The 26878-nt window shown below is 46.1% G+C and overlaps 1 protein-coding gene across 2 annotated transcripts in view; it reads right to left on the minus strand.

Moving 5' to 3' along the window:
- Positions 1-2880: 2880 nt before the first annotated feature.
- Positions 2881-26878, minus strand: part of SSTR3 (somatostatin receptor 3) — a 386046-nt gene continuing 362048 nt past the window's right edge. For both annotated transcript variants that reach the window (XM_085601352.1, XM_085601351.1), the window contains exon 2: positions 2881-7234. In XM_085601352.1, coding sequence (XP_085457478.1) covers positions 5974-7179 — 1206 coding nt within the window. In that variant the 5' untranslated portion in view covers positions 7180-7234 and the 3' untranslated portion in view covers positions 2881-5973. The remainder of the gene's footprint in view (positions 7235-26878) is intronic.

Raw genomic sequence — 26878 nt, forward strand, 5'->3', positions numbered from 1 at the left:
CCCTATTAAAGGGTGCGCATGTGCGGCAAATGCAATTTTATACCAAGTGGCTGTTTTATAGAACTCCGGCCCTTCTCCATAAAATTAGCCCTCACATTTTTGCAATTTGTTTTAGGTGTTCAATGGGGGGTGGGGGAAATTGGACCGATATTATATAGAGCTGTTCAAGTTTAAGACAAGTTTGGGCTGATATTGATCAGTACTGTTCTTGCACGTTAGAATTAGAACACTCATTAGATGTTCAGACAGTGGTCTTGGGTATTTGGTTGATTTAAACATTGCCCTTGTACAAACAATGTGATTATACATTATTGTTTTAATAGCTAGGTCACTAATCCTTCAAAAGTGGCAATCTGAAGAAACTCCAACATGCCTACATTGGTGGTCCAAATTATGTAGAATCAGGTAATCTGAAAAAAGATATGCACTAAGATCAGGATCTTCTGGTAAATTCTAGAAACTCTGGGAGGCATTTGGTTAGGAGGCTTTATTGGTAATATGTTCAATGTAAAATCATTAATTTTTTTATCAAGCTGTGGGGGGGGGGGGCTTTTCCGTATTTTATGTAAGCAAGCTAAATATATTGCATTATTCCTGTCATTTTTTACCCATAAAAGTTCTAAAACCGTTTTTAAAATATTGTAATGATGGCATTACTATTTTTTATCAGCCGTTTGCTGATTATGTAATTGCTGAACTCTCAATAAAAAAATATTTAAAAAGAAAGGCCATTTTGCCAGCGTATGCAGAGAAATTTCTAGAGTTGGGAAAGGAAATGAAAGCAGTACATCAGAGGAAGGTTCCCACATAGTAAGGAAAATAATTTTCCAGGTAAAAGATGAAAGCACAGTCAATCAAATTAAATACTCTGGGACATATTTACAAGCCCCTTGCGCCACTTTTGAGTCACTTTTCCCATGTTAAAAGTGACGCAAAAGTGGCGCAACGGGCTTGTAAATATGCCCCTCTGAATGTAATGTGTACCTAGATGGAAACACTTTAAAAACGCTCTCCGATTCATGTCCCCCATTTACATTCATCAGTTTCTCCGAGATAAAATTAATGTCGAGTAACAGAAACAAAAACCTTCAAATTCTTGACATACCTAGCGAATACATGAAGGATCCCATTCTAATGTATCACCTTCAAAGATCGTTGCACAGTAGACAAAGTATACGTGGTAGAGAAAGGTTCGAACCTTCTGGGATGACAGCATCAAAAGGAGCTAGGGATTATGCTAGATCCTAATAACCCTGAACAGGTCCTGATTGTAAACCAGTCAGATGTTATGGTGAACTAAATTGCGCCATAGCGATACATTGAAAATAATTTGCAACACTCCATATGCCCCGGTGTTCACTCCTGACAAACTGTGGGAAAAGCTAGCCCTGGATATAATTGGCCTGATTAACTGTAAAAGTGTGATGAAACCATTTATGTTCTTCTCAATAGATTTTCAGCCTCACTGGGTAGTCACTAGGATGATTAACCAGATCACCACAAATGCCCTCAGAAATTTTCTGAGATACACTTTTACCACATTGAGCATAGAATCTATCATCATGACAGACAAGGGGGTACAAGTTACTTCATCAGATAGCAAAGACATATTTTCATAGTTGGCAATCACACAACAAAAATCTGCAATACACTGTCGACTGGCTAACAGACTAGTCGAAAGAGTAAACGGTATTATAAAGGAGTTCCTTAATCTATTGTGTGCAAACCACCTACATGTAGAAAGATCCATACAAGACATGCTATGGGCCTACCTGACTGCTCCCAACAAAGTTACAGGAATATCCCCATTCTCATCTCTGAAAAGAAGGAAACATAGCACGAAACTATTTCCTAACTGGTTGGGGGAGGAGAAAGAATTGAACATAACATAACAAATATGAGAAATAAAAATTGTATTCCATCAAGCCAAATATAAAGAATACTATGACTCTCAACATTGAACAAAACAACAACAATGGAACGTGGAAGATTGGGCATATATATATAAAAAAAAAGTAGGAAGAAATTACCATAATTACACATTTTTGGAACCTATGTGTATTGTTAAATCAAACGTAATGTAGCCATAATGGACAATGGCCAAAGATGGAGTATGGACAGACTAGCTAAAGTTCCCCAACAACTAGAAACACAAGTAGTGATACCAACTCAATCCACCAAAGAAGACTTGATCAAAACAAGCAAAACACCAAAAATACCAAAGGTGTGGCATAAGGATTATAACATGGGGAAATTATTCATTGAGTCTCTAATGCGTCATATATATTTTAGGAGGATCTAATGCTTCAGATATATGTTTGGAGGAAGATGTTTTTATAATGTTAGTCATATAACTAGGATTTATGTATCCCCTGGTATCCTTAAAGTAGCACATACCTGGTGCTATATTATGTTCTCCGCTTTCCAATATTTCCTGTTGGTTCATTCTCACAGTTGGAAGTATTGTCTGCCTTAGAATGTTAAATGATCAAAGATTCCCTAACATGTGATGAGAGTGAGACGTGAAGCCATGGTGGAGAGAGAAGATGTAGAATAAAAAACTGAGGGGCATGTTTACAAGCCCGTTGCGCCACTTTTCCGTCACTTTTAACATGGGAAAAGTGACGCAAAAGTGGCGCAACGCGCTTGTAAATATGCCCCTGGGTATTGTGATCCAACTTACTGTCGTATGTACAATAGTTATTAATTATAGTCAAAACAAAAAAAATACATTTCACCATAACACAGTGCAATAATGAAAAGCAGTTTTTATTATAAGAACAACAAAAACAAAACAATTGCAAACGTAATTCACGTTGCGGGCGATGTGATTAGGCGGCAGAGCGATAATGTGTGTGTGTGTGGGTGCATGTGATGCGTGTGTGTGTTGGGGGAAGCTAGAAATAATACCAAATAAGAGGAAAGATCTACTTCGGGGGTGGGATGAGTGGCTACGTGGAGCGGAAAACAGTAAATTGCAATTAGATAATTGCGGGATAAAGAGGTGAGTTGAAGAGGACAGAGTGGACTTTGAGGGATGAGGAAGTGTAGGGAAGGGGGAAATGAAGAGACTGGAGGAGCAGCCGGCCTTGTCAGAAACTTTCGTGGGCTCAGGTCAAAAACGTGCGGCAGGCCCTTCTCTGGGTTTTATGCCGCGACCTAGTGGGAGTTAGGCACCTGCCTTATTTAGAATACATAACAAAAGCGACCACACCTGATGTTATGATGTATAAATAGTTTTTGAATTGGCAACGCGGGGCCCAAAATGAGCGGTGCGCAGAGGAGTATGGGGGAATAGTAGAGGAGATGAAATAATTGCAGAGTAGTGAGGGGGAAAAGGAGGGAAAGCACGACGTATGGTAGAAAGGAGAGGATACATGACAGAGGAAACAGGAAGTTGCAAGGGGTTGGGGTGAATTGTAGCGAATAGATGAGGAATTGAAAATGAGAGAGAAGGGGAATTACAGCAGTGACTAGGTGATTACAGAAGAGAGGGACATTGCGAAGGCAAAGAATAGAGACCGTAATGCAAAACTATTTTATGGGAGGAAGAATTGGGTGTGAGGTGAGTAATTACAAGTGAAGAAAGAATAATTGCAGATGATATGGGGAAAATGTCAGGGGACGTTGGGAAATTAAAAGCAGGGTATAATTAAGACTAACAGGAAAGTAAGGCAAAGATCAAAGGACAGAAAGTGTAAAGTTATGCTGTTGCCCCTTTAAATTTAATGAATTTGTCTTCAATGTTCAATATTTCGTTTGACTAGAAAATAAATGAATTATTGTGCAGAACAAGTTTTTTAACGGGAGCGGTTTAGCTTGGAATCTGTTTTATCCTCGTGCAGCTTTTTGAATCTGTTTTATTCTCGTTCGCCCCTTGGGGGCGATGTTGTATTAGCTTCAGGTACCGAAGGGTTACGGCGCCATTTGATAGACCAAAAGTATAAGTTTAAAATTATTGTAACACGCACCGAAGAGTTGCGAAGCCATTTGATAGGCCAAAGACAGGAGTTTGAAAATTTTGGAAATGTAACACCACATCATGATTTAACATATACATTTGGAGTTTCGGGACTCCTAGCAGTTATTTTAGACTGTTAGGGAGCATTCACAGGCAAGTGGTGTCATACCTCCGTCGTGGATTAGTGTTCAGAGATGGGTAGTATGGGTAGTTCCAAGTTTTTATGGTACAGGAATGGGTGTTGTAATTAGTAGTAAATCGTTTTTAGAGTTCACGGTTAAATATTGTAGGGGGTAAGAAGGTTTTAGGGTTCAGATTGTTAGTGTAGCAAGTACAGGCACTTCAGGTGTAAAACCATGCAACAATGTGAAATGTTGTAAAAGCACTACAGATGTAAAAACATGCAATGTAAAAGTACTCCTGATGTAGTGACTGATGTAATAATTCCTGATGTAACAACCTGCCAAGTAATGACTGACATTCTTCCTGTTTGTGTTCTGGTTGTGTTTGACCACTCTGGCAGTCGCTTCCCTGTCACGCTGTCAGCCGATGGATCTAAGTTTGTCTGTGCTCCAGATGGTGGGTGTGGGTCAACGTCTCAAAATAAGACTAGTTATCGCTTGCTGGAAAACGATGACTTTTTCAACTTTTGCTAGAAAGGGCAAAAGAAGCACTTTTAACACCCACGTGAACATATTTATGTGCGCTGTATTCCCAACTGGGGTAGAAAGGTTACAAGATTGCACCACTGGCCAAAAATATTTTGTTATTGAGAAAAAAAAACGTTGCACTATTCTTAAAAAATAATAATATTTCAGATTTAAAATAAACTAGATTGTCAAATAAATAATAACAATTATTTTGTGGGTAAACCCGTTGGTTGAAGGTGACAACAATGCTTTTTAGATGAAACCTGTATCTTCAATTAAAAAATTGCAAAATTATATGGGGGTGAACATTAATAAAAACTGATTCAGGAGTTACGAAATTGGTATTGGCAGTTAAAATATGAATAAAAATAGTTGTGAGTGGGTAAAAGTTGCCATCGTGTACCTGCCCAAAAATACTTTTAAAGGTTTTGGAGAAAATGAGTGCCTTTAATTAAAAAAAAAAAAATAATGTGTGTTTTGGGCAGCGGGAGGAGCAGGGCATCAAATGAAGTTGCAGAGATGTGGCAGAAAATTAATAAGCAAGGGTTACATTTCTTTATGGGAAGCGTACTGCTTGTCGATGGGACGTGGGACAATCTGCCTCGCCCCCTCCAGCCACGCGGGAGAAGCAGAACTGCAGTGAAATATGTGGATTTCAATGATGTAGTGATTTGGAGGTACATTAAGAAGTAGGGAGTTGTCCCGAAGCAATAATAAATACATGTTGGTAATGGGTGCTGTTAGATCTGGTTCACCTCAATGATCTATTCAAATTGTAACATCGCCATTAATAATTATAAGTTTGTGTTTCCATGATACCGCCTGTGTATGTGACAGTGCAAACCCGCGCTGACATAGTGCCTTGGGACTGGTTCTTGGACTCTGGTGACGTCAGCGTTTGTGGAATCTGCTGGTAGGAGAGCAAATGACAAAAGAACAACTTCCGGTAAGAAATACGTGTTTCCTGCCTGCTCAGGCGAGGGCTAGTCTGTAGCTCTCCCTTCAACAAGGGGCTCTCAAAGGACCACTCTTTTCTGGAGTAAGAGGTGAATCCAGTCTCTCTGGTCACTCAGTCTTGGGTCTTCTCCTCTCACGTGCACAGTGTTTGCGAGCAGTGCTGTGCTATGGACTTCTGTCTCCTAGGATTAGAGGTGGGTCGGTTTCCAACCTCTGTTACCAGCTCCTTGGATGGGGCCAGCGTGCTGCCCTCGGGTGTCTTTGTTCCCTTAACCCTCCCCTGGATGGGTCCCTTTGCTCTGAAAGGCGTTAGTGAAGGGATAGAGCAGTGTCCTAGTTTTGAGCCAGCCGATTTTTGATCTCGTGGAGTCTCACTGCTCACTCATTCTCTTTCATCCCCTATTTTTAGAGGTAACTAATTTCCAGCATGTTGGCCTTTTCCAGGCTGACCAGCTCTTCAGGGAGGGACTTTTGCTTGGCCTCCCCAGTGCTGGTAGCTGGCAACATATCAGCTCCATTCCCATTCTGGGAGATCTTGCTCACCTCACTGGCATCCTCCCCACGTACCCCGTTTCCTTCCTGCTGTGGGAAGGTGACCTCCTCTTCGTTCTCCACACGTCGGGAGGAGCGCAACAGTACTCGCCGGAAGGCCTGCTTGAAGCGGGTGGAGAGGAAGCCATAGATGACAGGGTTGGCACAACTGTTGGCATAGGAGAGGACCACCACAAAGAAATAAAGCCCAAAGAGAGACTGGTCATTGGGCAACGGGTCCACCACATTGATAATGTTGAGGACATAAAATGGCAACCAACAAAGGACGAATACGAGCACCACAATCACCACCATTCGAGTCACCTTCTGCTCTGACTTCTTGCGCTTGGATGATGCAACTTGTACCTTGCGGCCGGAGGAGCGCAACTTGAGAATGATGAGGAAATAACAGAGACATATGACCAGGAGCGGTGTGAAAAAGCCCAGAGCTGAGGTGTAAATAATAAAGCTGGCCCTCCAGACAGAAGCGGGTTCTGGCCACTCAATGTGGCAAGTATTCATTCCTCGGGGAACGTCTGAGAAGATGACCACAGGCAGCACCACCAGAAATGACAGCAGCCAGACACTGGCGTTCACCACCTTTGCCACCTGTGGCCGTCGCCACCGGCAGGACTTGACTGGATGCACCACGGCCAAGTAGCGGTCAACACTCATGACAGTCAGACAGAAGATGCTGGTGAACTGGTTAATGCCGTCCACTGTCATCACCAGTCTGCACATTAAAGAACCAAACGGCCAGTAGGACACAGCATTCTGCACTGCCAAGAAGGGCAGGCCGAGCATGAACAACTCATCGGCCAGTGCCAAGTTCAGGATGTATACATTAGTGACTGACTCCGTCACCGAGTATCGTAGGACCACATAAATGACCAGAGTGTTTCCTCCCAGGCCCACAACACAAACCACGAGGTATACAAGAGGAATGAGGATAGTGCGCAGGTATGTGGCAGGGCTGGCGACCATGGAGGAGTTGGTAATGGTAGGCTGTCCCAGAATGGATGAGTTCCCATCATCGTCATAAGCCAACAGAGTTGGGAGGTACAAAGCGGTGAGATTCATGCCAGCGAGGACTCCTCCTGGTCAACATGCAATCCTGGGCTGGTCAACATGAAATCTGCAAGAGAGGAAATAAAAATGAGATGAAGAGTGGTCATATCATTCTGACAGCAAGAACATAGTGTTACAGTTAAAGGCACACTGCGTTAGAAGTCTCGGGGGTGCATATTTTGACACCATCATTTGGAAGAGAGTCAACCAAGAGAAAGGTTAGGAAAGTGCAGGACGTTACAGTGCACTAACTAGAGATTTGCATGATTTGACTCACAACCTAAAAAGTATATAATCAAAAATACAGTTGCTTGAAGCTGGGGAGTTCCAACATCTTTTTCTCCTTACTCTAATGGTAATGTTTTCCAAATGTAAATTTAAGCGTGCGGTAATCTCTACTATGAAGAGATGTTAGTGGATTTGCTTTTTTTTCAAAAACGTGTTACCAAACAAGCCTTTTTTGCAAAAGAATGCCATCATAATGAATTGCTCACAGGATACTTCTTTTAATGAACAGTCATTTAAAAAAAAAAAAAGTGTTTTATTGGCCTTGTATATAAGACATTTATCCAACTTCATAGCCTGTTAAATGTCGTGTTTCTATACAACATTCTTTTAAGTGTAACTCTGCGTGTCCAGATGCGTCCATGTCAAACATCATGTATGGTACGGAGTATCCCCGACATTTCCATGAGTGTTCATGCACCAAACGCGTGACTAGTATTACATATTATAGTACAGCACAGTCACCAAGCAGTCAGTATCATTTAGTGATCCAGGTGTTCAACGTGTCTCCACACACCGCAAGTAGACAGTGACGCCTTATTCCCTCCACCAACATGCTAAGAAATTTGGGGGCATATTATCAAGACACGGCGTTAAAATTATCACCGCTTTAGCGGCAGAAAACTGCCGCTAAAGCGGCGATAATGGGCTTGATAATATGCCCTTGAGAATTCCCATAGAAACCCATGTTCTGGTGTCAACATGGGCTTCCATTGGAATTCTCTGGGGCATATTTCATTATCGCCGCTTTAGCGGCAGTTTTCTGCCGCTGAAAGCGGCGATAATTTTAACACCGTGCTTGATAATATGCCCCTTGGTATTAGCATTCAACAGGCGCCCCTGTTGGGGTGTAGATAAGCAATCATAGGTGGGTTACTCATGAACCCGGATCATCCTACATACCTCTGGCATCGGCCTGCCAACCCAATGCATAAAGGGTGTGTGTACAACTTATGCATGTGTGTGAAAGCAGAACATACAATGAAAAACTTGTACACTTCTGTGTCTGAGGAAAGATGGTATGAGCCTATAGATCTGTGTGGGGGATAAATGCCAGGAGGATCGGTGACGGGGGCTATCTCTTTCTCGCTAAGCATAAAAGCCCAGCGTGGACTTGAGAGGGGCAGGCTAGGTGCCAATTGTACCCCGGGAGCTCCATGTAATAGGGTCAGTGGGGCAGCCCGAACTGGGCAGTCCCAGAGGCAGTCAACGACGTTTTCTTATTGGGCATCTAGGGTGTCTTCACGAGCTCCCTCTTGTGTACACCCTCTTGTGCCTAGGAGGCCGCCACTCACGAAGGGCTCCCCCATTCCTCAAGGGCCTCTGCCCACAGATCTGCTATGGGTCGCCTATGCACCCCACGGACCTCTTCTCTCTGCAGGGCTCTTTCTTCTACCCAGGCCCAGGTGGTTACATCCTTTACCCAGACCTCCACCCTGGGCCCTCCCTGGATTTCCATGGCATCATTATTTGTCTCTTTGCAAATATTAGAGCTAGGCTACAAATCTATTGCTGGCCTTCTTGGGTATGGGCTTGGGTTTGGGTCTAAGAAAGCTTCACAGAAGGCACGCCTCTATGGTGCATGCATGGGTGCGGTTAAGTGTGTTGTTCATTTTATCTAGAATAGTCCCCAAAAGGCCTGCAAGTAGGAACGTCCCCAGGCTCTCCTCCATAGACTGCCTTGAGCTTATGTGGTGTTAGGTATGTCATAAGTGTGTAATTAAATTGTATGTATTTCAGGAGTGTGTTTCGCGACACCTTCTGCGGGTAAGTCAACAGTTTACGTCATCTCTGATCTTAGATTTCATGTCCCAGCACTGTTTCCCATTTATCCATAAGCACATTTAGAGGCTTTCTAAACATCGTGCTTAATGACTGTAAAACCACGTTACGAGGTGTCGTCCCAACCCATCATCATCAACAGCAGAAGCACTGCATTAATCGGTGGTTCATCATACGCCCGTCCCAAAGATCCCTGAAAAACAGTGTTTCGCCTCATAAGTGAGAAATTGGTCAGGTGGTAGGTGTTTTGTGTTACCAGTTTCTCCATGGGGATTGGGGCGCTCATATGGAAACAATCTACTACTGTATCAAGCCCTGCTTCCATCCATGCAGAGAGCTGTGCTGCTGTGAAGAAGGTCAGGGGATCTTATGAGGCAGTCCCACCAACGGTGAGTGCAGAGTGCGAAGGCATAAAGGGGGATCCCGGTTGTTTGTTTAACACACCTACCCCAGCATCATAGACTGACAGACAGTAGGAGCCCAGGCCATGGGATTTTCAATGCTGGCCGTAGCAATTTTGTGAGCAAAGCCCCCTGATTCGGCTCCAGTCCAAAAGGGCCAAGCTCCGACTGATTCGCTCCGACCTGCCATCGGGTGATCCACTGCAGTTGTGCTGCCGGAAAGTATAATTCAAAGTCAGGGGCCCCCATTTCTCCTCCAGAGTTGGTCTGTGGAGGGTCTTGAGGGAGACCCTGTGTGGCCTCCATCCCAGATCAGGTCCCAGAGAAGGGAGCCTAATTGTCAGAACCAGGGAGCTGGTATCCCCACTGGGAGTTTGATGAAGTAGTACAGTAACCGGGGAAGCATCACCATCTTACAGATCGCAATGCTGGCCATGGAAGGCAATTTGAGCGATCACCAGTAGGGGACACAGGAACTGAGGGAGCGCATCTCTACCCCAAGTTACCCTCTCTCAAGTCCTCCATCTTATGATTTGGATGCCTAGATATATAAAAGTCGTTGGGGCCCATATGACGGCATTCGGCAGGTCTGATGGTGGGGGAAGATCTTGAACCAGTGGGAACTGGAAAGTCTTGGATAGATTCACCCTAAGGCCCGAAAGTTCACCAAACTCACCAAGGAGCTGAAGCATGTAGGTGATGTCGGAAGCTCCATTCGCCATCTATACTAGAAGGTCATCTGCGCAGAGTGATATTATGTACTAATAGCCTTCCAAAGTAAAGCCCTTGCCCCTCCCCTCTAGTAGGAATAATTTCACCAGTGGTTCAATGGCTAAGGCAAACAGGAGAGGGGACAGAGGATACGCTTGCCTCGTGCCCCCAAATACATCATACGGGCCAGAGATCGTGCGGCCTGTCTTGACACTGGCAGTTGGTCTTGAGTACAGAAGACAAACCGTTTAGTCCAGTCCAACCTCAGCCCCATTCCAAGCATTACATTTTTTAGAATGTTCCACCAGACTGTATCAAAGGTTTTGTCCAGGTCGACTGTAATTATACATAATATTATACAATTGCCAGAGATTAAGGAAGGTGCTGCTGGATGGGATAAACCCATTTTGGTATTTATGAATTAGTGTCCGCATGTGTGGCAGTAGCCAGTTCACAAGCACTTTACTAAGTAGTTTGAAATCCATGTCCAACATGGAGAGGGGTCGGAAAGCAGTTGTTGCAGCCTCTAGAACCTTAGATTTAGGGAACAGAACAACCAACGCATCTCTAGTGGAAGTGGGGGGCAATCCTGTTTCAAATGACTCATAGACTGTTGCCAACCTTGTGGCCAGTATTCCCACATATGTGGAGTTGAAGTGTGCTGGTAGCCCATCGGATCCTGGAGTTTTGCTGTGGCCATGTCCTTAATGGCTCCCATTATTTCCTGGGCCCCTCGATTCCTCTGCTGTCTCTGATGGAAGGGTTCGGAATGGAAGCCATCTCAGAAAGGAGTCCTGGTTGTTAGGCAGGACAGGGTCCGGCTGTCGATATAGTGTAGTATAATAGTTCCGAAACGCTGAGTTAATATCTTTTGAGGAATAAAACGTGGTGCCCTCAGCTGTAAGCAGACAGGTAGTGGGTGTTACCCAACCTTCAGGCCTATCCTTATCTTCATGTGCTCTGTTAATGTCTTCTTTGTGATAATGGCGCCACAAGCATTTCAGGGCGACATTATATTTTTCCTTTGCTTCCAGAAGCTTGGTGAGAGCCCCTGGGTCAGTGCCGAAGTTGTTATCTAGCTTGTTTATTACGCTGTCTAAGTCCCTCAGTTCTTTATCCAGCTCCCATTGTATCCCTACGGGTTGATACAGACAATGCCCTCAAACTATTATTTTATGGTCCTCCCATTCAACTAGGCAGTCCGATGTGGTCCCTTGGTTATTCTCAAAGTGATCAGTTATCGCATCCGGCAAGGCATCCCTATAGGGGACATTGGTGAGTGCTACTGGCTGCAGCCACTAAGGGGGTATGTCTGGGTGCTCATCCCCATTTTGAAAGATCAATAACAGTGGACTCTGATCTGAGACGGTACGACCTAGATATTCTGCCTGGGTTATATAGTGGCTCAACTGTCTCGAGCAGACATAGCTGTCAAATCTGCATGTAAGAGATATTCAGGTCCCTGGTACCATGTATTTCCTCATGACACATGGAGTCAGTAACGTTGAGAATGTAAGTTAAATCAGCAGTATAGAAGAGCATGTTTGGCTAGGGAGGAATGGTTCTCATAATACACACTGGAGGCCCATTTGACCTCTTCAACTTAAAAGGTATCATCTGCAGTCTGGGGGGTTATGCTCGACAGCTTGTCCCTACCAGGCACGTTGCCATCTGAGTCCCCAAAGTGGCGCCCCAAAGTGATACTGCCCTCCGAGTCTGAGGGCCTTGTCACTGGGAGCTCTGCAGTTGCCTGGACCTCTGCTGCTGTGTCATTGTCAGCTTGGTGTACGGTTTGGTTTCTTGATAGTCTGTCTGCGGGCAGCTTCACAGGATAGTTTCATGGATCTGCGATGGGTCGCCTGCCCATCAGTCTGCGACCACCGGTTGTCTGCCCCTCCCACCTGCTCTGTAGTTGTTCAGCCACCCCCAAGCCTCCACGGGATCGAAGCAGAAGTGGGTATTTCCATCCAGCATGATTTTTACTTTTGCTGGACACAGTAGAGAATACTGGAGTTCCTCCACCCGCAGTGCTTTCTTCACTTCTGGGAAGGATGCCCTTTTGGCCTGTACCATTGCAGTAAAGTCTTGGAACAGAGATGCCCAGCTATTGCCAACCTGAAGTGGGCCCCCCAGCTCTCATACGCTGTAGTAGGACATATCTGTTTTATAGTGCAACAGTTTGGCCACCACGGGCCTAGGTGAGTGTCCTGGCACTGGAACCCTATGTGCTCGTTCGAGGGCAAAGAAGGGTGTAAGCTGTGTCGGGGCCACCTTTGTTTGCCTCCACTTCTCCAGATATGCCTCCATGCACCTCCCTTTGCTCCCTTAGGGAGACCCACTATGTGCACAGCCTGAACCTGAACACCGCCACCACAGTCTCTCACCCATGCACCCCTATTAATGATAGCCGTTCGGAGGGCCCCCAAGGGTGCCCTCTCCACCATTGAGACCACACTGAGGGACACTCCTCTTCTTCGCAGTGCAGTAGCTGAGCACCCCGTTGGCTCTCATATTGTCTACGTAAATAGCAACTACTGTTGGTGAGCCAAAGAGGGTAGCCCCCTGTCTGCTGCATCGCCAAACGTCTCAAGAGCACAGGGGGCCTCTTGTTATATATCAAATAGTGCCCAGGGAGTGCCCCCCAGAGTTCATCTGCCCACACCAGCATCCAATGCAGGGTGGAAGCACAGCCTGGTATGATGCACATTGGGTAAGTCCCTGCAGGCCCTAGCTGCCTCTATGTGTTATCCTATTTCGGGCCCCAGGCCTTAAGGGGACTCACGTGCCCTCGATTGACCTGGGGTGGCTGTACAGTAGTTCAAGTTTTAGGGGGTGAGCTCCACTTGCTCTGTCCCCCACTCTAGGTCCCAAGCTCCAGATCTCTCCGGCCAAGCTCAGTCGCGCGACAGGCACCTACCTATAGGCGCTGCCCAGTGAGTGCCCCCTTCTTCACGCGGCCGCTGGGGGAATACAATCCCTGCCGTGTCCGGGCAGCACCGTCGTGATTTCTCTTGCTCTTCGCTTTTGGCACGCAGGCCTCGCTTCAAAGGTCGCGTGTCCTGTGAGTTGGGCCCTGTTAGTAGGCCTCAGCATTCCTATAGGCCCTGCCGCTCCCAGCCCGCTGCTGCCTGTCTTTGTCTTCTAGCGGCACCCAGGGCTCCCCTCAATGGTCAGGATTCTCAGTTGCTGGCGGCCAGGGCTTTAGGGGGATGAGCAGCACCTGCTCCGTCCTCCATCTTCAGACATCTGAGCCAAGTGCACAATGGGCTAGATTTGGGCCCTCGCCAGGCACCGTTGCGTGCCTCGCAGGCCTGCCTCTAGGATTCTTGCGCTGGGAGGACCATGAACAAGGATAGGTGGGCCACAAAGATGAATGGACAGTGGCTAAAAAACAACAAAGTATTGCAGAGATCTGAAATTTTAGGTACTGAAATCTGTTGAATTTTGACATTTTAACACCATAACCACCATCCAAAGAGGAACATATTTTGTTTTCCCTGTTGATCTTTTGGTTAGTGGGAGCTGAGGGATGCTGCATGCAGATGGACTACAGCATGATTCTGGTCATGCGCAGCTGCAGAAACGTTTCTGCTGCCGCACGTTCCCTTTGCAGCTTTTCATGTTAAAAAAAAAAAAGAAAACTTTGCCAGCTTTGCAAAGCAATGAAGTTTAAAAATGCAGGTGCAGTAAGCCTTGTAACTACTCCACACGCACCCACCTGATACCAAATCAAATCAAATCAAAAATAGCTTTATTCGATTTTATATCATAAAATCATAAAAGCACAATAATAAAAACACATTAGACACAAATACAATTTTCCAAGTTCAAAGTTCAAATACACTCAGCAAGATGATAAAAATACAGTTAATATAAAAACAAGAATGCATAATATACTCCATATATATACACCAAGGGGTATAGGAACACCAGATATTACCATTTTTTTCACATGGTGTTCTGAAACCTTATAATAGCTTTTAAAAAGGAAGAAATAGCCACAATAGTAAATTCATTTTCTAGCATCTGTAATCTTAAGAAGGCTATTCTGCATTGTTTTAACTTCCATCTTCTAAGTATGGGCAATAAGAGTGTATACCTCGTTACAACATAATATTTACAAAATAAAGTGCAATGCATTGTAGTCAATCTGGAAATATCATCACAGGGGCATATAGGATGGTGATTAGTCCAGTCATTAATGTCAGGAAATGTAACCATCCTAATGAAGGACCCACTGCGGAAACGGGCCAAGAGCATACGAGAGAAGCTACTTTGTACCACTATTAGGTAGGGTTGTAGGCCTATACAAGTGGACATCAGATGATTAGCCATGACCGATTTCTTCTTTCTCTCAAGGAGCCAGCGTTTGTTCTCTAGATATTTCAGGCAGTGTGTCTTAAGAGATTTCCTGGGCACGGATTTCAAGCTACTGGGATTATAAAAATATTCAGGGTGGCCTATATCCTGTGTCATGTTCTTTATATAACTAATCCACGCTAAATTTGCCACCCCGTCCAACTTAAGACAATCCAAAATCACATCCCTATTAAAGCCTGTCTCAACCGATGGCCATATCTTGTGCCATAAAAGGAGAGAGGTGATCTTTATAGTGTCAGAAATATATGCTAGGCCGAGTTCCTTGTGACAAGAGTAAGTGGCTGTCGAGCTAGGAACCGCCAGTAAATAGCGCAGAAAAGAGTTTTCACAGCGTTGTATGTGATCCACACGTTCAATACCCCATATGCCTGCCCCATATGTGCCTATTGAAATGCATTTAGATTTGTAGATGGCCAACAGCTCTGGGACAGGTCTCCCACCTAGTTTTTTTTGCAAAATTACTGACAGCTCCTATAGCTCTCATCATGGCCAGCTTTCTATTGTTCGTAGCTGCTACCCAGGAGCCCCTCCTATCCACGGTTAGACCTAGCTATGAAAATTTATCTGTGCTTGAAACTTTTTTGTCATCAATAAAAATATCACATGTCTTTCTCAATTTTGTCCCACAACTCATGGTAAATGTCTTAGCGATGTTAACTTTTAAGTCCCGCTCAGACATATAAGCGACAAAATTTGAGACCGATTTTTGCAAGCCCAGCTGTGTCCGTGACATAATGACCGCATCATCTGTGTATAATAAGATGGGAATGGGAGTGCCCTTAATGGTTGGATGGTCGTGCTGGAATTCACTCAGATACAGTCCCAGGTTATTTATATAGAGGGAGAAGAGTAGGGGGGCAAGAATACACCCCTGTCTTACCCCTCTTTTTATGGGGAACCTAGTTGAGCATTCTCCCTGATTCCCAAACCGTACCCTTGCACCTGCACCCCTATATAGTTCCCTTATGAACGACAGCAAGCAAGGGTCCAACTCTAGGTCTTTGAGAGTGTCCCATAGAATAACATGTTTAACACAATCAAAAGCGGAACTTAAGTCCACGAAGGTGAGAAAAAGTTTACCCTTCTTCGCTTTGGTATATTTATCAATTATCAGGGACAAATTAAGTCCCTGTTCAATGGTCCCTAGACCTGGTCGGAAACCATATTGAAATGCTGATAAGACACCTGTCTCTTGGACCCAGATCTCCAACTTATTTAAAATGACCCTGCCTACTATCTTCATAAAGGCATCCAATAGGGATATCGGGCGGTAACACTTCGGCTCATTTCTATTCCCTTTCTTAAATATGGGTATCACGATGGCATCTGCCCACGTAGGGATTAACCCGTGGCGGGTGCAGCTAATTAATACATTTGTTAAAAGAGGAGCCCACAAACCTATATTAGATTTGTAGGCATCCACCGGAATGCCATCCGGCCCTGGTGCTTTCCTCGAAGTGCTATCAGTTATAGCCTTGATGACTTCCTCGAGGGTAATATTGATCTTTAGAGGGAATGGCCAACGATCAATATTTTCATCCACTCTTGGTGGGACTATATCTATCATGTTGCCATCTATGAACTCGTCCCTATAAAGCCCTGAAAAAAAGTCTACCCACATATCACCACTAATGGCCATATCTATAATATCTGTCTCTCTGTTATTGAAGAAAGGGGCATTAACCGTTTTCCAGAAGCCGGTATTATATTTGTTTGTGCATGCCTCATGTAAGGCTGAACATGCTTCCTTTTTTAATGTTGCCTTCCGATTTTTTTGCGCCGACTGGTACAAAGATCTTGCCTGCCTTATTTTATCCCTGCACCTCGGTACATTATGTAAGGCCTTTTTTAAATGGGTATGAGCCTTCGTACATTCTTTGTCAAACCAGCCCTGGGGAGTTTGCTGACCATGTCGTTTTTTTCTTGTTAGCAACTTCCTGGCCTCATCTGAAATGTTAAGGAAAGCGTTAATTATATCTTTATCCTCCCTGTCCTGTGAAAGGCATGTCACTATATCCTCTCTGCTATTATTAATCAGGCCTTGGAGGGTTTCCCCAGGATCCACTTTTGTCCAGCTTAACGTATATCCATTCGTGCTGGCAAGATAAATATCACTGTTATATTGCGAGCTCCTATCACGTTTTTTCACCTGCCCCTTTAGTGCAAGGTCTAGACAAATGGGATAATGGTCACTCATGAGGAGATCAAGAGTCTTACAGGAAAGTACATTACGGGAGTACCTATTAGATATTAAAACAAAATCAATGATCGAATTACATCCCCTTCCATTGTAAGTTGGTTGAAACAAGGTGGGAGATAGACATGATTCATTTGCATATCCAAGATCAAATTGGAAGGCAATATCATTCAGCAGGTCTCCCAAGAAAGTGTGACAAAAATGTGAGGGTGTATCTTCATTATCATTGCCCAGCCCGCAGATGCCCTGTTCACTAATTTGGCACAACAAGCAATTAAAATCACCCAACCAAATAGTAAACATGTCTCCCTTCAATTTTTCTTCAAGGTTTTTTAGGGATGGAGCTAGGTTCAATAGAACGTTCATATGTTGCGCTTTAGGAATATTGTTATATAAGTTTATTAAAACTACATCCCTTTGCCCACATAACTTCAAAGACAAGATCTGGAAATACATGCTGGCCTCTCAAACTTTCATGTGGGAGGCACCGGCCGAGTTGGATACATAGGTACAAAGTCCTCCTTTGTTACGACCTTGATTGCTAGTGCACGCTGAGGTGTTAAATGTTTGAAAACCAACAATATGCATCTCCTCTATTGCCCATGTTTCCTGTAAGGAAACTATGGCATAATCATTAATATGGGTAAGCCACTGGGGTCTTTTACTTTGGTCACTAGGCCAGCGATATTCCAAGTTAATATTTTACACGTTTTTCCAGGTTTTTGACTGCACACTTCTCTTTCCTTTGTCCTTTGGATAGGTGTGATAATGGAATCAATTTGGCCATTTGTACTTGGGCATTTTGCAGAAGTTATGCCTTTATCCTCCACATTAATTATATTTTTAATCGGGAATTGATCCACTATATTCATGGAATTAGTTTTGAGTCCCTTATTAAATACGCATCTCCCCCTTTTCACAGTCATAACCATTTTCCCTTGAATCTCTTCCCTCTCTGGCATGACAAGGGGTCAGTCTAGTTCTTCCATTCCTGTTAGGGGTTCAAAACGATTGTAGAGTGGGATACCCGCACCTCCCAGATGTCCCTTGTAGGGATCCCCTATGCGTCTGCTGACATCGGGGCCCCCATCAGAATATTTACCATTTCACCTATGTGGGCCTGGGAATGGTGGATAAAAGGCTGCCAGAGGGAACACCCTAATTATGCCATTAATGAAGAAAGCGTTTTCTAGTCTATTTAATATTGCGTGCACTAGTCTCGGGTCACTAAACGTCAAGACGACACAGTCACCCTGTAGCTCTTTTCTTTCTTTGCCCACCCACGCAACCCGTCTTGCCATTTTAAAATGCTTGAATAGCAGATCCGTAAGGCCAGTATGCCTTCCTAGCCAATGGAGGGATTTATTACGGAGTTCTAGCCATGTTTCTGGTTCCAATGACCTTAATACTGGGACGTTGGCCATGATTACCACATACGGTGTGGCTTCTGGTGGCAATTCAAGGCAAATATATGCTTGGGAATCCTGGAGTGGCCTCGAATCCCTGTCATTATGCCCTAGTCTATTTTTATGTCTTTTCTCCTCCCCCACCAATTTATTTGATTCAGTCATAGCATTTTGGACGCTCGTGTCAATGTTGTTTTCGGGATTGGGGGATCCTGAAATGCTACCCCTAGGCACTGTATTAGGGATAGCCATATTAGTCATGCTTGGAAACCCAGTTAAGGTCATCTTTTCCTGGGCATGTTGTAAATTCCCCTGGGTTTTTATAGAGTGCTTGCCCGTTGAAATCCCCTCCAGGTTTGCCACTCTCTCAATTAGTTTCCCCAGTGCATTCTCTATGTACCTGTGCAATTCGTCTATGCTTTTTGATATGTTTTTCTAGTGCCAAAGATTGGCTCGTTAGCTGGGCGTGCATGGTAGGATTTCTTGAGCCCCCTATGTTATTACCAATACATGGTGTTTGGGATGGTACTTTATTCTGAGGTGCCCTTTTCTTACCTTGGGAGCTCTTTTTACACCTCCCTACACCTTGCCCTTTTACTTTTTGTGTAACTATACTCTCTGGGCTGCCAGGAGTTTTACAACGTTTCAATGGTGGTTGGATATCCTCTCCCAGCTCGCTCAGGTCACTCTGAATTGAGGTGTTCTGTATAGAGACATTTTGGTGGCCCAGGACAAGATCATTTTCACATTGTACTTGGGAGATGTCAGAGTTAGAACCTCCCTCCTCCCTAACTGTGCCCCTCATTCCCTTTGATAATGTTTCCTCCACCGTGCTATTTCGCTCCTCAATAGCCCCCATGGCCCCTGTAAGATATGACAATAATGATGTCTGACCCGCTATCTTGCCCTCGACATTTGCAGTAGTTACTGCATGCTTCATCTTCCTTTTTGGCATGTTTAAATGTTTGTTGTTGGCAGAGCAGTAATACAGATATAAAAGTAAGAGCACGCGCTTTCAACAAGCTTACTTCTGCAATTGAGGGTCCTAGACCATTGACCAGTCACCACATCGTCCACTTCAATGCTCGTATTATGCGGGTTAGAGGGCAGGGCCGGCACGGCCCCTGTTGGACCCTGACGGGCACGGACGGGCCCGCCCTTGGCCCGGGCTTCGCCCGGCACGCGCCTGCGCGCGTTCCGTGAAGCGGGAGCCGCGCTCGATTTAAGCGCCTCCGGGCGCGTTGCAGTGGCGGCAGCGTCAGGGGCAGCTCAGGGCAGTATGGGAGCGGTAGTCTCCCTCCAGGCACACCAAGACACACCAAAGACCAGCAGGTAGTGGTTCCCCTGATACCATAAAGCACACTTAACCATCATTTATCCTCCCTTACAATGCACATATTCCCTACAAACCACAGCTAAAAATGGACATGGTTCTAACAAACACGGAAAACCACTGAAACTCACCAGTTTTGATGACCATGCACACAACACTGACCATAACTCACGCTACCAGTCATGCTCACAACACTAGTTTCCCAACGGAACAGAAGCAAAGAAAATGTTAGCAACATGGTGTGTGGTGCAAACTATGTTATGCATTGTATGCTTTAGTAACCATAAGCAGCAAATTTGACTGGTTGTCTGATTTTGAGTCAGAACCATAACTCAGTTTTTAAACTCAGTTTTCTCAGTTTACTATTGACCATAACCATTGCTGATGGTTATATCAACAATCTTTTAAAGGAATGCAAACAAAACCTAAATATTCTAATTCCCTCAGCGTCCACTGTTAGCTGGACTTTGAAGAAGACAACTTGTGCAAGCTAAGTACCCAAAAATAAACAGGTAATTTAAAAAAGACTTAACAGTTCCGCATATAATATGGTCCTCTATTGCCATCTCGGGGTTCTAGTGGAATTTACAAACCACTCGGCCTTTAGCCTCATAATTTATGATGTCACCAGAACATCTCAATGGGAGCTTTGGACCATATTACACAGTTACTTACCTGTTAATGTGAGCCATATAAATTGCAAAATCATTGTTTGTCAAAGTTTTTTAAATCAAGTTAATTACTTTTCAGCTACCATCCTGTGATGTACATTTGGTTACACAAACAAAGTTAGGGGAACCTTGGTCATGGATTTAATCAATCAATCAAACAATCAATCAGGGGTTTGTAAAGCGCGCTACTCACCCGTGAGTGTCTCAAGGGGCTGGGGGGGGGGGTGAAGCGGCTCCGGATCAGTCGAAGAGCCAGGTCTTGAGGTCCTTCCTTAACGTGTGCAGGGTCGGGGTGCATCTGATGTTCACAGGGAGCTCATTCCAGGTCTTGGCTGCGATGTAGGAGAAGGCTCTCCCGCCGGTTCTATTCCTGCGGATGCCGGGGACCTCCGCCAGGGCGAGATCTGCAGAGCGGAGGTTCCTCTTGGGTACGAGGAAGGATATTCTCTCGTTGAGGTATTTGGGTCGATGTTGTTGAGGGACTTGTAGGCGTGGGTGAGGAGTTTGAAGGTGACCCTCTTCTCGATGGGGAGTGTAGGAAGGTGGATATCTGACTATGGTTACCCCCAATTTTTTGCCTAGTGTCTAGCTGGTTTTTCGACTTAGTTGGCCTGAGATCCTGCCATTCAGGATCTCAGCCTGGCTGTTCTCTCTTTAAAATGGACTCCATGTACCCTAGGTACATACCCAATTGGTTGGATCACCCTGTGAGCCCCTGTACCAGTGTACACTAGGTACCCAGGGCATTGGTGTATCTAAGGCCTACCAGGGGCTGAAGCATGTATTATGCCACCCCTGGCCTGGCCTAGCAATTTGACACAACTGGCTGATCACTCAGCTGGGGTAAGTTGGTGTAACCACCTCTTACTTAGGTGTAGTATACCTATACCTAACCTTAAATGGGACACCTGGTAACCTATAAGTCACTCCTATGGCAGGCCTTGACAATCCTGAAGGCAGAGTGCTTGGTTCCATGTGAGATGGTGCTCTGGCATGAGCTGAGCCTGTCTGCAGTGGTCGGAACAACTTCCTTCTACCGTTTCCAGATATCGTCATACCATATACTCTTAAGTGCATTATGAACCTCGCGGTTAAATGCTATCTTTGGTTTGGCTTTATCAAAACATGTCGAGTAAGGTGTCATACGAATTGGAATACTAACCCCTCGCCAATTCTGGCGACGGGGTTAGCATTCCACCCTTCTAGAGGGACACGACATGTACAGTACCTGAAACCCGGGTAAAATCAGACATAGCCTCAGCTCCACAAAATGGATGCTGCCACCACAGACACAAGTCTGCCCTCCTGCTGCTGGGAGTCCTTCCAGCTTGGGAGACGTGGACAAAGGGTTTCCTGCCAGGGGAGGTGCGAGCACCACCCCAGACAGGATTTTGTGTATTGGTCAGGTAGGGCTTGAAAGAAACCAGACATGCCTGAGGCTCACAAGGAGCCTCGGTGCATATGCCAGTTCAATCCGGTCCTGGGGCACACCAGCCCCGGACCTGGGGCGAGTTATACAAAGGATTGGGGGTGTAACCACCCCCCTTCCTGGTCCCACCCTTAGGGAGGGACCTAGCAGGTAGTCCGGCCCCTAGAATCCGCTTAAAGGTAGGAGCTGTGTCCTAAGACTTCAGACATCCTGGAATCAACTTAACAACAAGAAGAAGACAGGAACTTCGACGCTCTTCTGCACAGAGGACTGAAGGAAATCTCCCCTATGGTCAGGGAGTGACCATCTTGCTAACGCAAGCACCAACCAGCTATTGAACGTCTGCTTTGCCGCCGCCTCCTGCCGGAGCCCGAGCCCAGAGCCCGACAAGACCTGGACCTCCAGACCTCTCACCGCCCGATCCACAGTCCCTGAGAAGAAGGAACCCGTGGAGGCAACGAGACACGTGGAGCCAGCCATCTTGAAAGACCGAAGACAAGCTGCAAGCGCAACAACAGAGGCTCCCTCCAAGTTGTGCTTTGGGTCCTGAGAAGCCTAACCATCGAGCAGCATCTGCACTAAAGGTGAGCCCTCCAGCATCTCCACGATCTGCGTGGGGCCCCTCTGCACTTTGCATCTCGACGCGCCTACCCGGTCCCTGGCCCGTTGGCTAGTGGCCATTTTGGCGACCTATTTTGAAATCAACGATGCTGGTCTGGTTGCTCCAGACTGGCCCTAGCTGCTCTCCAAAAGAGCAGCCCCTCTGACCTTGCTGGTCAGAACAATCAGCTTTCATCTCTTTCCGCGACTCCTGCCTTTGCCAAGGCTTGTTTGCCTCTTTTGAGTCGCCGACACCGCCGACAGCGAGAGCCTGCGTGGGACAGCTCGTGAACCGACTCCTGGATGTCGTCGACCTTCAGGGACCACGTGGCTGCGGAGACAAGCTACCTAACCACCTGTTTGCACCCGACATCGCCTGGTACCTACCTGGTGCCACGCCGGTCACTGGCTAGTGACTGTGAACACTGTCCCCTCTGCTTTCAGGTCTTCTACAACTCCGATCCACCCTTGGATCCAACGCAGCTCTTCTGGACCGACCGCCTGCAGCATCTTTGTCATCAGGCTCCATTGAATCGATAGAAGAAACCCGACGCACTTCGAGACCTATGCACCCGCTTCCTGTGGGTGAGGTAAAGCTGGCACTCCGGTGCCCAAGTGTAGAGAAACATCTCTAGTGTCTGTGTTTTGAATCTTGAGATCGTAGTCCACCCAGAAGACCCTTTCTGCAGTAACTTTGTAACTTTTACGCACCCATTGAAAACCTATGGGAGCCCACGTGTAACTTTCCTCACTGCACACGCGACCCGTGGACCTCCTGGTCACTAACTAAAGTTAGCTCCTTGTAGGCCCAGCGATTCTAGAGGCCCTAGGCCTTTTCCCTTTCCTGTTCGTGGTACTTATACCACTATTTTAGTATATGGTTTGAGTGGCCACCAGGGCCCATCCATATAAAGTGCAACTTCTGTATATTATAACGTTGTCTTGTTTAACGATTTGTGCTCCTGTGCTCATAAAGAGTCTAGGGGTTACTTTGAGAAATAAATACATATATATTTTCAATATATATCTGTGTGGTGTCCTTTCATTGGTATAAAGGGGGGTTACATTTGGTAAAACAGCCTGCTTAACACGCTTTAACGAGTTTAGCCTCAAAGACTGCTTAGCCTACGCTACCACTAGGGCAGCTAGTCCGAAAAGGTTGACTTACAACCACACCATAAGGGTTGCTTGGCATGGTACAAGGTGGTCACTTTAACTAGTGAACATCATATACCAGGCCAACTTCTCACATTGGTGAGCAGCGGTTGGATTTGAGCTTGCTGTGTTTTACCATTGTAATCTCTTGGTTACCAATTGAAAGATCACATAGGTACCTGTAGGTACATATAAAACAAGATAGATATACTTAAGTTCTACTGAACTTAGTTGTTGTAGAGCAAAGGGAGTAGCACACCCTGACTACAACTACTAGATAGGTTTAGTAGGTAAACCCAAGTGTAGGTAGATTGCAACACATCCACCCACACTTAAGAGCAATGGAGGGGGCAGAGGGGTCCAAGGTACCCATCTCTGTCGAGAGTGACCCCCAGAGGGCACCAACTATCTTTGCTACCCTAAATCAAAATGAGCTCAGGCAGTTGGCAAATATCAGGGGCCTTAAACAGCCCAAGAACCCTACTTCTGCTGAGCTCAGAGAACTCTTACAGGCTGATGAAGATCAGAGAGCTCTCAAGAAAGCATCCCAGTTAGGCCCCTTAGGGACTGGAACAGGAGGCCCCCTTCTGAAGATGCTACTGAGGTACCCCTTTCCAATAATCACCCCTTAGATGAGATTCATACTACAGAGGATGAAAGTGAGAAGGGTACTGACACAGAAGGTAGTGAGGATGAAGGGAGAATTAGCCCAGTGCCAAGTGTTATACGTGGCCCAGCTAACCTAAGGCTATTGGGGACTGACAATGGGATCATCCCATTGGATCTCCCTAGTGGACTTAACCAGGGGCTTGGGAGGCAAAGGAATCACTCAGGTGAATCTAATGCTTCTCATGCCTCTAGAGGCTCTCAAGGTCACTCCAGAAGAAGGATGACCACCCCTCAGAGGAGGGAACATGAGGCCAGAATGCAGGAAGCTCAGCTGAGAATCAGGAGACAGGATCTAGAAGTAGCTCTGATGGAAGAGAAACTGAGTAAGGCTAGGCAACCTAGCGAGAGTGGGTCTATACCCACTGGTGGCAGCATTGTCCCTAAGGACAAAGATAGGGTCTTTGATAATAGGAACCTGTCCAAGGTTGTGCCCCCCTACAAAAGTGGGGATGACATCCACAAATGGATGACTGCTCTTGAGAGAGCCTGCAAAGTACAGCAGGTTCCTGAAGACCAGTGGGCAGCAATCTTATGGCTCTCCTTTGAAGGAAGAGGCAGAGATAGACTCCTCACTGTTAGGGAGGAGGATGTCAGAAATTACAGAGCCCTGAAGAGTGTCCAAGTTGATGGGTTAGGCTTAACCACTGAACAGTACAGGTTAATGTTCAGAGACACCCAGAAGACACAGACTCAGGACTGGTCTGAATACATTGAATGTGCCACTAAGGCTTTGGAGGGTTGGTTGCTGGGAAGTAAGGTGTCTGATTATACACGATTGTACAATTTGATGATGAGAGAGCAGATTTTAAGTAATTGTCAAAACCAGCTTCTCCATCAACACCTGGTAGACTCAGATTTGACCTCTCCCCAAGAATTGGGAAAGAGGGCAGATAAATGGGTCAGGACCAGGATCAGGCCTAAAAACCAGGGTGGTGACCAAAAGAAAGATACCACCAAGCCTCAAGAGAAGGGTGGGGATAAAGCAAAAGAGAAATCTTCCTCAGGGCCCCAAAACTCCACACAGGGTGGTGGGTCCCAAGCTTCCTCCTCTACCACAAGTAAAAAGCCTTACTGCCATGAATGTAAAATTCCTGGGCATTGGAAAACTGACAGCAGTTGCCCAAAGGCTAAAAACAAAACGGTTCCTCCAATTACTCCTGTCACACCACCTATTTCTGTCAGCAGTAATCCCCCAGGTGGTGGGAGTGCCCCCAGAAATCTGGGTGGGTTCACTTGGTGAACACAGGGGGACCCTGGCTTAGCCAATTCCCCTACAGCAACTACTCTTGTCTGTGATGGTGGCATGGGGTTTGCCAACTTCACTGCCTGTCCCAACACTTTGGGTAGGTACAGTAGGAGCCCTACATCAATGGTACAAAAGCTGAGGCCTACAGAGACACTGGAGCTAGCATCACTATGGTGGCCCAATTGGCTAGTTCCCTCTGAGCAGCTTTTGCCTGGTTTCTCCTACCAGGTGACTAACATTGATGGCAAACAGAACAGTCATCCCATGGCAGAGGTATGTCTCAGCTGGGGAGGGGTCACTGGCCCTAAAAGGGTGGCAGTGTCCCCAACCTTGCCTGTAGACTGCTTACTGGGGAATGACTTAGAACTCTCAGCTTGGGCTGGAGTTGAACAAGACACCCATTCTAAGATGGTAGGCCTTTCACAAAAGGGTAGGGGGGTTGTGCCATTCACAACCCCTGTCCAAATAGATTTCCTCCCTGGAAAGGTTGGAAGGGCAGTGGTAGCCACAGCCCAGGCACAGACAGACTTCCCTGTAGAGACTGGCAGAGCTGTGACAGTCACAGCTCAAACACAAACTGAGTGCCCCCCTGAAAAGGTTGGCCAGGCTGTAATGGTCTCAGCCTATACTCAGACTGACATAGGTGTAGTGAAGCCTGAAACTATGGATCACTCCACACAAACAGAGAGTAGTGGGGAGGAAGAAAAGTCTCCCTCTCCCCAGACATTAGGAAAAGGTCAGCCTCCTCAGGGATCTGACCTCACCCCTTGTGAAGGAACTGCCCCAGAGGTAGCCAGGCCTGGCCTGGCAGAGCCTCTGAGGTCAGTGGCCCCTTCCAAGGTGGGACCCAGTCTGGTGCAGGTAGCCTGCCTCTCTCTACCCTGCCTCGGTCAGCCCAGGGCTGCAGAGGTCAGGGAGGCCAGTGGACCCCAAGAGGGCCCCTGTCCACAAGAACCCCCCCATCAAAAGAATGAGGATTGCCTGACTAGTAGCCCTAGCCAGGTGATGGGTAAAAACATTCCTGAGGGATCTCCTTTACAGGTAGTTAGGGACCTCCCCCAGAGGGATTCTGTTGGACACAGGCAAACCTGGGACCTTAGGACCTCAAACCTGACCTGTCCCTCCAGTAAGCACACAAAAGGGACCCAGCCTCCAGCTTTAGGTAGCCAGAGGCTGACCCTGAGAGCACAGTGCAACTCAGTTAAGGAAAGAAAGGCATCCATGGTGGAGGATGATTGGAGGAAGCTGAGGCCTCAGTTTGAGGACACTCACTTCAGTACTCCATCTCAACACCAGCCTTTTACTTTGCCAAGACACACCAGAGGTAGAGATTCCCTATGGTGGAGACCCTCTGATACCCTTAGGGTGAGGGATTGCTTAGTGGACCATGAGACAGGGGGTAACCATGCCAGGGCTGGTTCCTCCTTATATGGCCACTTGGGCAAT

The sequence above is a fragment of the Triturus cristatus genome, chromosome 4_2 (assembly GCF_964204655.1).
Source record: "Triturus cristatus chromosome 4_2, aTriCri1.1, whole genome shotgun sequence".
NCBI classification, from domain to species: domain Eukaryota; kingdom Metazoa; phylum Chordata; class Amphibia; order Caudata; family Salamandridae; genus Triturus; species Triturus cristatus.